Source organism: Haliaeetus leucocephalus, unplaced genomic scaffold (genome assembly GCF_000737465.1).
Source record: "Haliaeetus leucocephalus isolate CR32 unplaced genomic scaffold, Haliaeetus_leucocephalus-4.0 Scaffold184, whole genome shotgun sequence".
Taxonomy (NCBI): Eukaryota; Metazoa; Chordata; class Aves; order Accipitriformes; family Accipitridae; genus Haliaeetus; species Haliaeetus leucocephalus.
In genome coordinates this window covers 11,973,592-11,987,014 of record NW_010972620.1, presented here as the reverse complement: position 1 = coordinate 11,987,014, position 13,423 = coordinate 11,973,592, and the positions used below count along the sequence as shown (strand labels likewise).

The following is a 13,423-nucleotide window of genomic DNA, read 5'->3' as shown; positions in this document are numbered from 1 at the left end:
CTTCAAAGTAGTATTCAACTCTGTATCACTATTCCAGTTCTTTTATTTCTGAAAGGTTTTAATCCTGCTGCATACTGAGGTTTCTGAACTACTGCATTTTATCACCTCTAAATAATGGAAGTCATTAAACAGAAGCATTATCCAGTCTGCTTTAGATATATAAAAAAAAAAAAATAGGCAGACAAGACTGAAAATTCACTATTTCTGTTACAGAGGTTCACCAGAACAAGCAAAATTGAATAGCCACATTATTAAAAGATTATAAATGCAAGTTCACACATGGCAGACATCGGTCCTTTATCTCACTGAAAGCTCATATCTTAGAAATGTGGGGCTCTACATCAATGAACCTCTGTGTCAGACTCAATGGCAGTTTTGTGATGCAGACAAACAGCTATTTGAAACTGGTTTGAGACAGCCAATGTTTTTAACCTGAGGCAAAGTTGTACTGTAGTGATAGAAATAAGGCTATTAATGAACTGACCAATATTTAACTATCCCTGTTGTGTCTCCCATTGGTCAAATTTCATAAGTCTACACTGTACTGCCCAGGGCAAGAAAATGAAATAGGAACCATTTTCATTAGGAAAAGGTTAAAGCTCTTCCTATTTAGAGGAGGGAATCAGGACTCAGTATTGGTTTATACAGAAGAAGAGTTGTTTGATAAGCCCAGTATGTAGTTAAGTAGGTCAATTTTAAAAGAAGCCTCAAATCTGTATTTTTGCATCTCAGCCTCTTAATGTTTTTCTAGAACAGAAAAATACACATTCTATACTGCTTTCTACAATAGCATACTAGTAAAACATTACAAAATTAGAGACTAGCCTTTATACTCAAGATGTTTCTAATTGACTTCAAGCTCAAGATTCAATGAGAACAAAAAGTGGTCAGCATTTCCTATAGGAAATACAGACACACCTTCCAGCTTAGAGGAAAAGCAGAAAGTGAGGTCTTTCCATCAATGCAGGCAAGTAACAGCTTCAGTCATCAGAAAGCTTTTACTGAGCACAGCCACATTACATACCTGCATATGCATTAAGAGTAAAAGGGAAGATGACAATAAATGTACTGTACAGAAATTCACCTTTTCTTTGGAGTTAGTGTGGATCATAACTCTAAGTTTCTCTCCTGTTCCCCTTCCTTTCTTTGCAGCACCAACATTTAACAGTGCCATTACTAAGGCACAATAGTAATATAAGTCTGTAAGGAGAGAGCAAAATTAGAGGGGAAAAAAAGTAACATGAAAAGATACCCAAGAGGTTCTCTATTTTAGTCCAGCGCTGTCCTAGAGACCACCGGTACCTGCTTGGCTGCCTTTTTTGCCCTTGCACTGTGACAATGCTTACACCAGGAAGAGGAGGACATAACAGAACTACCCTATTAAATGCTGCTCCAACACCTTAGAAACACAGCCATTTCAAAGTCTCTTGAGACTTTCAGAAACTGCAGTCCTTCCTCCAACCCCGCAGGCTGGAACTGTGGCAGCACTGAAGAAGTCACCAGTTGGAAAGCTCTGCCACACTTTACTGTTGGCACCAAAAGCCCCTTTCACAGCTACTTCCTTCTTAACATCTTTCTCTCTAAAAAGTCTATTCTATACCTGACACTGAAGCTGACAACTCCCTGAAGGGCTAGTTTTTACCTTCCTACTCTCAACAGTAATTGAAGTTGGTGTCATTATTCCCGCTTTACAAATGGAGAGCGGGTCAGGAAACAAGACACAAGTCTAAAACAGACCACGTGAAATCAACTACTTTCCAGTCCTGTGCATTGTCATTTGGACAAAACTTCAGATCTCTTGCTATTTGAAATCCCAACTAGAAACTGAAATTTTTAACAGTGTTGTTTCAGACACCAGGACAGTAACTCATTTCAGTTTGTTTCCTGTGTCTATTACCCTTGTGTGCTTGTGAGTGCCAGCTAAGTTTAGTAACTAATTAGACTGGAGTCACAATTCCATTAGAGGTCTGGATCAGTAATTCACCAAGCAGGAAACAAAACATCTCTTGTTGAAATAACTGTAGCTTTATTTGAGGGATTAAAAAAAAAAAAAAAAAAAAAGAGTTTGAAGAGGAAGAAGTCATCCAGTAGCTATACAAACCTCATTGTGTGCTTCCATTTTAGAAGCCACAAAATAGGTCATGCTCAAATCAAGTGAAACCTCTGGCTGACATAAGTATTTTAAAAAAGCTGAGCTTTGACACTGGAGTAACAGCTATCAAAGATCATCCTGAACATAATTAGTAGTTCCAACACTAATTTTTTTTCTTTATATTGAAATGGGACTGTTTCAATACAAACAGTACTTCCCAGTTCTCAAAAAAGCATACTAAGCAGCTGCAAAAACACTCCTTTGACAAAGAACAACTGAGTAAGGTCATTACCAACGAAGAAGCAAGCAGTGACACAAAAGATTTCACGCCCCTGTAAAAAGGGCAGCTTATTGATATACTACAAAGAATCTTATAATACTGAGAAAGCACAAGGGTCCAGGGTTTCCTCAGAGAGATGTACATAAACCACTGCTATTCTGCTATCGCATACTAGGAGGGTTACAACTAGGGGTGAGGGGATAGACAAAAGTATCAATACCTTTGAAAAAGAGAAGAACTTTAAGTATTGGCACCATGAAGGAAACAGCTAGCTTGAAAAGATTACAGTATTATAAAAACCTTGTAACAAGTACATAAGGATTAACCCACTGTAGGTCTTAGAAACTGCAAAAGCAAGCAGAGCTCAGTGTGGAATCCCTAGCAGAATTTGATCTGGTACTGAAGTACTTAAAATTGAACCAAACTCTACAAGTGGTAAAGCCTCGAAAGTTCTCCAAATACTCAGAATCCCATAGTTGTCTGACAAAACGCACACAAATCTCAGAGTAAAACAATGCACCTCTGCCTCAACAAAGGGGAAAGCCCTGGCTTTTCAGTCTTGTGCCTTGTCCTATGATGGTCAACAGGAAACAGCTGAGACAACAGGACACTGTTGTAGCACAGCTCTCCCTGCTTTGCAAGGCTCCCCAACTTGCTAGATAAAGAAATAGGAGCAATTGACAGAAATCAGTGCACCCAGACCTTTCCCCACTTCACAACAGGCAAGGCAGTGTATGTTCACTTCCTTCCGCACAAATGTATACCTTCACATATCTTCATCAACCTTTGCAAAAAGAGTTAAACAGTCAATGTTCAGAGCCACTCCTGATCCAAAAAGCTTTCACTGACTGTACAATTGTTGTTTGTGCTGTGCTTGGTATTGGGATCCACTGGGGCTTAACAGGCTTGCAAGTACTACTGAAACAGAAGAGTTAAGTAATAAATCTCTACACAGATGAGTTTTACCCAAGAGGGATACAGTGGCCTTGTATATCAGACAGAACTAAAATTTCAGGTCATTCAGTATTTCCACAGTCTTCCCAAATCCCCATTTCACCTTATCCCATCCCCTTGGTCTTTGAACCTCTTTCAGTGTATCTGTTTGCTATATGCGTAAGAGTTCAGCAACTCCTAGAGGACAAGAAAGGGTTGAGGGGAAATGCAAGTTTGCCAGAGGAGCAAATAATTCCACAAATCTTGTGTTTCTGTGTCAAGTTTTGGAGGCTTGTTAAGGGGCAAGGGATGGAGAACATATTTATGAAAAATCTTAAGTCCAGTTTCAGAAGTACAACAAAAAGAACAAAACAAAAACCAGTCACCTTTGGGCGACACTGGGACTTGCTTTCCTCACCCACATCTGAATGTAAAAACAACCACAGTTGCTAAGTTTACATGCAGTAGTGGTCACCTCCTAACCAACACCCACCTGCATTGGCCCCCTCTCCCCAAACAAAGACTCCCCCAAAAACCAGCCTGGGGGTAAGGGGAAGCACAAGCACAAAACCACTAGAGCTCTGCTGGCCTATATAACTACATTAACAAAGCACAGCAACAGGGAAAAATGTTGCATCTCTAACCTTCAAAGACTGTACTACTTCATATTCTATACTATCTTCCTGCCTTATCATTCTCATCTTTCTTGTAGTATTCCGCACTTCCAAGGTTCACTTATCCTTCCCCCTCCCCCTGAGGAAATACAGAGAACTATAAACACGAGTATGAAGGGTATAACTACAAAAAGTAAAAGGTATTTGTATTGAACTGTAAAGAAACAGAATAATTTTTTTAATACCTTGACTAGAACATATTGCTAATTAAAGCATTTGAATTATCTAAGAATACATGCCAGAAAAAATACTGTATTAAAAAAAAAAGGATATTAAGCAAGCACGCAAGCGCTCCTGCAGCATGCAATGAGATGGTTGACTTGGGAGGCTAATGAATTAGTATAAACAATTTAAATCTGATTTAATTTAACAATGTAGAGCATTTGTGCATTGCAAAGCAACAGATAATCATTTGTTTCTTCATTAAATCAAAGATAAAATTGCTGATTACCCTTCCATGAATTATTTTATTGAGGAGGATGGCAAACAAATTTTATACTTAGTCATAAAAGTTCATGGCTAATCCCCAAACAAGCAAATGTAACCAGTGAAGGATACCAGTGAACATAATATAGACCAGCTGTGGTTTAGGGCAACACATTATTCAGCCAAAACAGATTCTCACATTTTAACAGTTAGTGAACAAATGTTCATACAGAAAATTAATATAGCATTTTAAGTTTACTTTTTATTTCCACAAACCATATCTAAACAGCACAATTTATTATTCACAATCTTTAAATGTGTTAAAATTATACATTGAGAATGCTGAGCATTTGGTACTGCTGCCAGAAGTACTAAAATGATTAAACCCCCCTCTATTTTACAGATAAATTTATGAACTTGCCTCAAAAGTGTTACCGGTGATATCAAATTCTGGTGGAACAAAGGCACCCTCTGGATCATCTTTGAAAGCAAAAAGAAATGTGTCAGATTAGAAATTAGTAGCCTTGTTTGTTTAAAAAACAAGCCAATTTGGTGATACAAATTTAATGATACACTCATATCTGATATGAAAGAAACTATGTATATAGCAGGATCTTGGTTCACTCATATCTGATGTACAAAGAACTCATTATCCATGTTTCTAGTACTGTAAATAAAATAAAGTGCTATTTTCAAATCTTCTGCAAGAAGATACCATACTTTTCCTACTAAGAAACAAAACTGACAAAACACTCCCAAAGAAATATATCTACTATGCCTAACCACTTCTTGCCTTCAGACATTTATGTTTGGACCAAGTTATCACCTAAGCTGGTGTGGCTCAGCTGTGGCTTGCAGGTTTGATTTGATTAATGGGACATTTCCATTCACTATTTTCCACTGCAGACCTGGGGGATAAGGGTTCAAGCAGCAAAACCAACCTGAACAGCTAATTACCTCTTCATCTACAGGCCAGCTTAGAACCTTGACCTTTCTGCTTAGTTTGTTTTAATTATGATAAAGGAGTTGGAGGCACATTCCCCACCCATGTGCTGCTTAGCAGACAACTGAGCTACTGCAGCAGCCACTTTTAAGTGAAGAGGTGGAAGGAAGAAAGGAACATCTTAAGACAGATCGATGTTGCTGCTGCATCCAAGCATGCATGTAGTAGTATCACACTGTACTGATATCACACAAACCCAGTAAAGAACAGCAGGGGGTTAAAAAAAGTGCCCAAAGGAAAACCTACTCTTCATGTACATATTCAACTCATCTATACTTCCATGAAGCCAATGGATGATTGAGATCATTTACAAGCAAAGACTCCAAGTTTCCCTTCTCAACAGGGAGGAAAAAAAAGTATGCTCACAGGTGTAGCATACTCATCATAGCTTTAGCTCTAATAGAAGTTTTGTGCCTATACTTTAGAAGTGAAATGCAAAGCTCTTTTATTGTGAAGATACTAAACTCAGTTATACGGTAGAGAGAGCCAGAGAGGACTTTTTTCACATATTCATATATTGCAGCTACCTGGCATGGCTGACTACGCAGATGCCAGTAACCGATTTACAGTTCCTCACTATGTTCCTGATTCTACTTTCCCACTGAAAAAGAGGGGTACACAACTAATTCTGCATTCCCCTCTGTGGAATTCCTGGGAAGCAGGGCTTCAGTATGTGGAGTGGTTGCTCCAGAAGACAAAAGTCCCCCTTTCCATCTCCCCTTACTTAGCTTTTATAGCTGAGCTGATGTCACACAGTATGGAATATCTGTTTGGTTAGTTTGGGTCAGCTGTCCTGGTTATGTCCCCTCCCAAGATCTTGCCCAGCCCCAGCGTGCCGTTGAGGGGGTGCAAAATGTTGGAGAGACAGCTTTGATGCTGTGCAAGCACTGCTCAGCAGTAGCCAAAACACTGGTGTGCTATCAACACCTTTCTAGCTACCAATGCAGAGCACAGCACTACGAGGGCTGCTATGGGGAGAATTAACTCCATCTCAGCCAGACCCAATACACCCCCACCACATTTTTTCCTGATATCTGGAGCGGCAGAAGGGGAAGAAAACTAATGGACAGAAGATGTTTTGTCCCCCTCTCTTTCCCCTACTCCCAGACTACTGGCCCTTCTTTTAATCTCCCCACTACCTTTTCCCTTTCTTTCAACAGAACACTTTAAAGGCTATACAAGCATATAATTTTTATCACTGGTAAAGCTCACTGTATTCTTTTAATATAATGTTTACAATGGAAATTTGTCTGATTTGAAGAGACAAGAAGATATCAGAGCCCTTGGCAGAACATCCTATTGAATGTTTGTCACTTTAGCACCACAGAACCTGCAGGAAGCAGAACACTGCTAAAGCAGAGACGACAGGCTGTTCATTTTCTCTCACTGGCAAGGAAATCCAGAGGTTATAATTCTCTTCTGGAAGAATAAATCCACAGGCAATAACTATAGGGAAGCAAAAAGGACAACCTCCAAGTGCCTATCTAATAAACTATATTTTAACCAAATAGTAACAACATCTGAGGGAAAGGGGAACAGAAACAGTCAAAGACACAGTGGAGTGTGTGTGGGGGAAATAGAATACATACATACCTTTTTGCATTCCTAGAAAAAAATGCAACTTTCTTTAAAGAGAACTAATGAAAAGTCTCTTCCTCAGAGACTAACATGACTCCAGGGAACAAAATCTTTGTACATTTGCTTTGCATGGGAATTTGTTATCCCACATTTTAAGCACTTGAATACAGCAAATTCCTGGATCAATGGTTTGCCAGCTATTCAATTAGACTAAAACATTTAAGAAGAAATTGATTTTTTTTTCTTTCCCAGCTGCAAGCAAAGATCTTAGTTGAGGGGCATTTTTCATCCACCAGGTTTACTGTCTTCAACAAGTCTTTCATATACCCTTACAAATACAAAGCCAACTTTTCTTTCTTTTTTTTAATTTCAAGTTATGACAAGGTCCTTACAGTAAATAAAATTGATTCCACATTACCCTGTTAACATGGAACTAAAAGATGACTCATATATAGTTGTGAAATTTAAGCACAAAAATACCACAACAGTTATGAAGATATATTTTCTTCTTTATTAATTACATTTTATGATGTTACATGCTTATTTGAAATACTACCTTTAATTCTAAAGGCAACAAATATTCATCTGTTGCAAAGTTACCTTACCCCATTTTTTCTAAATACTGTTATCTAGATTTTGACTAAAAGAATGAACACTTATTCTGACATAGATTTAAAAATAAGTTAGGTTAAAGAAAACATAACAAAAACCTGAATAATGTGTATATGGACTAGAACTGTTCTTCCAGTTACAAGCTGACATAATTTTAAAAGGACTACAGAATAAGAGTTGTGTTGGTTCTTTTTTTTTTTTTTTTAATATCCTGAACAGGCTCAAGACAAAGACTCTTGAGATGGGTCATGTGAAAGGGGAACAGCAACAGTAACATGCTTTTTTGTCTGTGCTGAAATCAGAAGTCATTTTCCAAGTTAAGCATCCCTCCATTCATCTGCTACAATACCTGAAGGTCTTACATGCTACTACATACTGGTTTTTAGCATATTAAAATTCATTTCTCAGTCACCACACTTGTTGAGTTTAAAAATCATGACTTTAAAAAAAAAAAATAATCCTTTATTCACTTGAATATGCACTAAAATTGCCCCATTTTCTGTGGCCACAATCATCAAGATGCATTGAATGTCAGAATTCTCTAGAAACAGAACATATCCACAAAATGAGAAGAACTAGAAGAGACCAAGAACGTGCTTTACATAGGTAGAGACTTGTGCGCACAGATACACTAATACATAACCTACTGTGTTTAAAATGGAGATAAATTACATTCCCCTGGATAAGTCTTAAAATAACTAGGAAGAATCTTCTAAGCAAACTCATAAAAGCCTTTGTTCATAAATCACAAAACTGAGCATGTGGTTTCATATGGATCTATACTCACCCATTCCTAAACAACTTTTTGGTTTCTCTTTATTTTAATCACGTCTTAAGACTAGAATATAATGCTTTACTACAGTCTCTCACTATGAGTTTCCATAGTTCTAAAACAAATGGCCTGGAAACACAAATACTTACCACTGAGCTGTTCCATGAAGCATACATTGCCATTGGTGTTAAAAGCCAAAGTGTCAGGAGTGATGCAGAGTGTCTGGAAGATTGCAGAATGGGCAATGCTCTTCAAAGAATGGCAACACTCCAGGCAAATTGCCCAAATATCTTGCTCAGTAAGACAGCTATCCCGCAGTGACAAAATATCAGCAAGGGACACATTCTCCTGCCAAGATAGGAATTCGTAAATTACCCTGGATTTCATGACACTACTTTGTGTATGGTAGATTACATTTGACACAATTGGCTACAAGTAACATTTCCAGCAAGTTCTCAGACTTTCTAGGACACTGATTAACACCAAGAAACACCAAGTGCATGACTTTGCTGGTAACACAAAGTCTCTTAAGAAGCAGTTAACCTGAACAAAGGTATCACAGTACATTAACATCAAAAAAAGACTTACTATGGGAGCTATGTAAGTTACATAAACACTGCATCAAAGTTAGGGAAACAGACCATTCAGAGGTAAAAGCAGAGAGACTAAGTTAAAAGATTTTGTTTAACCCATGTCTCCCTTAAGCTCTCCCAGGTGCCTTTGGACAAACTGCTTAAAAATTCTCTTCACAGCAGTTTTTCCTACCATCTGTGATCTAGGAAAAAATACCCTTTAAATTAGCCTGTCTTAAGAATGATGGTGTTGTGAGGTTTAGTGGTGTAGACCATTTAATAAACAGTCAAAAGCCAAACAAGCCATAGGAAAAGTGTTCTTATACTTCAATTTAAAACCAAACACTTCGGTTGTCCTAGGCCTCCCCATTACAGCCAGAGCTCCTGGTGATCAACACAGTTTACGGACTTCATTTCTGAGTTACTGTCCTAAACTACAAGTCAACTTCATTTGACCTCATCATCACAGTAAGGCTATGATGAGTTCAGTTCCAAAAAAAAAGTGGCTCTAATGTGGCTTTTCTGGTCAAGATGTTCAGAAACAGTGCTTTGTTCGAAGCAGCTAGCCTTTTTATGTACATTTTTTAGAATACAAAACTAATACATTACCTATAGCTACAGAAGTAAAAAATTTTCATGAACTTAAAGGCATGACAAAAAACATACAAACAAAACATCAATTCCATCTGTAAAGAAAAATAAGCTAACAGAAAATGGAAGTATCAACAGAAGTTACTTTGCATCAAAGCTATACCACTATTAATTACACATAATATTTTCTCATTTATATGTAGTAATTAAGACTAAAGACTGTACTTCAAATGATATTAAATACACCTTGAATTGAAGATGTAGCTGCATATTACTTAGAATATAGAAAAAAGACATTATGTCATTCTCAGCAAAGCAGAATGTGAGATATCGTAAAGCTCAGAAAACTGTAGTGGTTTAAACTTTTAATCCTTTGGAAAATACAGTTACAACTTTCTTCACATACTTCAGTACTGGACAACATCAATGATATTTGGATTACCATTTACAGAAGGGTTAACAGTTTGTTAACATATTTTTCAGAGACATAAGTATTGCACTCATCCTTCAAACAAAGACCAATCTTTAGTGTAAAAATCTATTTTGCTTTTTGGTCAAAAGTATAATACTTTAAAAATATGAGAAAAAAAACAGACAGGAAATAAAGCGCACTCACTATTATTTGGGAAACTTAGCTTCTATTTTCAATATTCTAGTTTTCATCAGCCTAGAGATGGATTGATTTACTAATGGCGGCATTACTACAGTGCCTTCTAGCGCTAATCATGGACCCTGGTCTCATTGAGTTTAGTCCTACATAATAATGAACAGCAAAAGCCCTTACAGTTCAGGTACATGATACAAAAGATCTCATTTTCTCTGTGCTGTGCTAAGCACCATATGCGCAATGCTGCCATCAGATTTGGAGGGTGCATAAGGAAGTTTGCGCATCTTTATGGGGAACTTCTTCCAGGCATGAAGGGCAGCACAGAGGTTCCTGTATCTGAAAACAAACATATGACAAGGAGCTGGACCACAAACCATTAGGCTTTGAAGCTGACCAAACTGATACGTAGGATGAAGATAGGCTTGGAAAGGAAAGACTAACTGCTTATTCTATGGCCAACCAAAAGTAGTTAAAAAAAAAAAAAGAAAGAAAGAGGAAAAAGAAGTTCTATGACCAAAGCAATGAACCAGTAATTATTTTTATTTTTAACTCTCCTAGGATCATCCAGCTAGGTTACATGACAGCATTAGCCAAAACTGCAAAAAAAGAATGTTTCACTAATCAAGATGCAAAATTATGAGAGTTTCATCTGTGCATACAGACAAGAAAGGCTCAATTTAGAGATTATGTGAAATAAATAAAAACTGCAACCTTTAAGACAGCCTCAATATCAAATTCCAGTCACTATCAGGACTTGATAGAACTTCTTTTGAGTCAAGCTTTGAGGTTGAGCTCTACAGTAGATATTAATCGTCACTAGCGGTATCTACAGTTTAAACCTACAAGACCATCTTTGTCTTGTGGTTATTTGGGGAGTAGAAAAAAAGATGATGGTGATCTCATGTTGCACAAACTTATCTTCCTTCCAAGGGATGGGAAAGTTAGGTGATACAGGAAAAAAAAAAACAAAGGAAAAAGGAAAAAAAGAAAAAAAGGCCTATGAATGTTCAGTGGCTTCCAACAGCAATGGATGGCTAGGTGAAGATAAACAACAAAGCAAAACACCACCACCAACACCACCACACAGGAAGCCCTTCTCTTTCCAATGCTCCAGGACACGAAGTTATTTACTTCACAGAAACCAGGTATTTCTCAAATGACCACACTATCTTGACCTTAGTTATTAAAGCGCTATTGTGGCAAAGCAAAGCCTTTGTAGAGAGCGAAGCATTGAAAACACCGAGACATGCATTTGACTAGTTTGCATCCCCAAAGCAACATGGAAACAAAGTTTTCACTGGGGGGGAAAAAAAATCCTTTTAAGACTGTTAACACAGGAGTTTCTGGCAAGCTGAAGCTTCTGGTGAGCCATGACTTCAGTACTTTGGATCACTGAAAGTTGGTTCGCTTAAATTACAGGAAAACTCGAGTGTGTTACATAACAGAGATGCTGATGCCTTTTCTCTCTTGTCTCATTATCAGTAAAAGGTACTTGCAAAAGCAATTACTGTTTAATAACTACGAAAAGTGAACTGGTCAGACAACCATGCTTTAATTATTCACTTTAGTTCTCAATTTTCCCTTATATTTTCCTCGGAAAGTATAAAACAGTTCAGCAGCATATGTAATTAAGTAGAGGAAGAGAGAACAGGAAGAGAAAACAAATTAATTTGCCACAGACAGCGTCTTAAAAAATTTGAAATTAAATATTAAAGTGTGAGATGAAGAAAGCCCTAGTAAAGAAAGGCATTTGAAATATATTCTCGCCCTCAGTATTTCCTATGCTTCAGCTCAGGCAGCTTCTTGCTTCACATATTGGCTTTTGTAAACCACATACATCGGACACGAACCTCATTCCTTATACTACGTACAGTGATGAGAAGCACAGGCTCCATTAAATGACTAAGCAGCTGAGAGTTGGGTACATCAGCATTCACAGCTTTCTGGCACCTAAGTCTTTTTGCCAAGATAATTCACTCAAGCTTCAAAAAAATCTATTCCAGAATCATGGAAAATGTGGCAAACACCATTCATTAAATTAATCTCATTTGAAGAAAAACACTGGGTTGCCTGGGTAAGCTCACCAAGTACTCTTCAAAGCAGCCCTTTTGCATTAACTTCTCTAATCACCAGGTGATAGGTCATGCTCATTCTCCCAACAGGAATATTGAAAATATTCATCTGCCTGGAATAACCAAATAGAAGGGACTAGTGGGAATCCACAGTCCAAGTATATATTGAGCAGGTGAGAAAAATGGGCTCAGGTCTTCCTCACACAGAAGAGCTGACCCTCAGCCTTCTCCCATCCTGAAGAAATACTCTAAATATTTAAACTAACCTGTAAAAAGGAGGCCACTACCACCTTCTTTCTATATTTTGCATGGGCCAGCCCGAGAGGGCCTACTACACAGAACACTACAGATGATGTGAGGAAGAGCCAAACTGCTGAGCCATTAGATGTCTTACGAAAGCTGGAAGGGACTTTTCACTTTCAAACTCACTTTTAAATCCTGATTCAACTTGGGTTCTTGAGATAGCAAGTAAGAAAGTTTGCAAGATCTGGTTTGGGGAACAGGTGGCTCACACACGGTTCACCCAACTTTTACTTAGAAGAAACCCCAAAACATTTTGCCCAAATGTTCACTAGGGGGTAAGGAACACACTTCATGTGGAAAGATACAAAGAAAGATGAGCAACAGCAATAAAAAGCATGTGCAAACCCACACACAAATTGAGACAAATGTGACAACAGAACTGGGTTTAGCTACAGGTTATTTGGCATAACAACTGAAGAAACAGATTTAAGTTTGGGGTTTTTTTTCCTTTTTTATTTCCCAGTGACAAAGGCCTTTTTACACGGGGCAGCAAGAAATGGCTGTACAAAAATCTGGTTGGGAGCTACTGGAAACACTTTGCCCATGTAATTAATTTCCCGTTATCATGTGCAACAAGGACACGTACATGCCAACTGCAGCATTAACCCACGACTACGACAGGAGTTAGGACACACTCCACACTTGAGGACCATGACTTTGCTGTTGTGTGGAGAAGGTGCACGGGGATGGACTAAGCCCAACGTGGTAGCTGGGATCACTGGACAGGAGAAAGCGGGGAACCCACGGGGAACACAGGGAAAGCGAACGGCTACGTCGACGCGGCCTGGCCGCTCCCGGTGGGGCGGGCGAGCCCCCGGGCCCCAGTCGTCCCCGGGGCCCGGCGCAGCCGGCGGGCTGCCCTCACAGCGCGGGCGGAAGGAAGGAGACGCCGCGGGTGGCGGGGGGGG

At 38.6% G+C, this 13,423-nt stretch overlaps 1 protein-coding gene across 1 annotated transcript in view; it reads right to left on the bottom strand.

Moving 5' to 3' along the window:
• Positions 1–13,423, bottom strand: part of KNDC1 (kinase non-catalytic C-lobe domain (KIND) containing 1) — a 66,337-nt gene that overhangs the window by 52,721 nt on the left and 193 nt on the right. Inside the window, exons 2-3 of the mRNA XM_010564901.1 lie at positions 8,520–8,718; positions 4,827–4,885 (exon numbers count right to left, since the gene is read on the bottom strand). Coding sequence (XP_010563203.1) covers positions 4,827–4,885; positions 8,520–8,718 — 258 coding nt within the window. The remainder of the gene's footprint in view (positions 1–4,826; positions 4,886–8,519; positions 8,719–13,423) is intronic.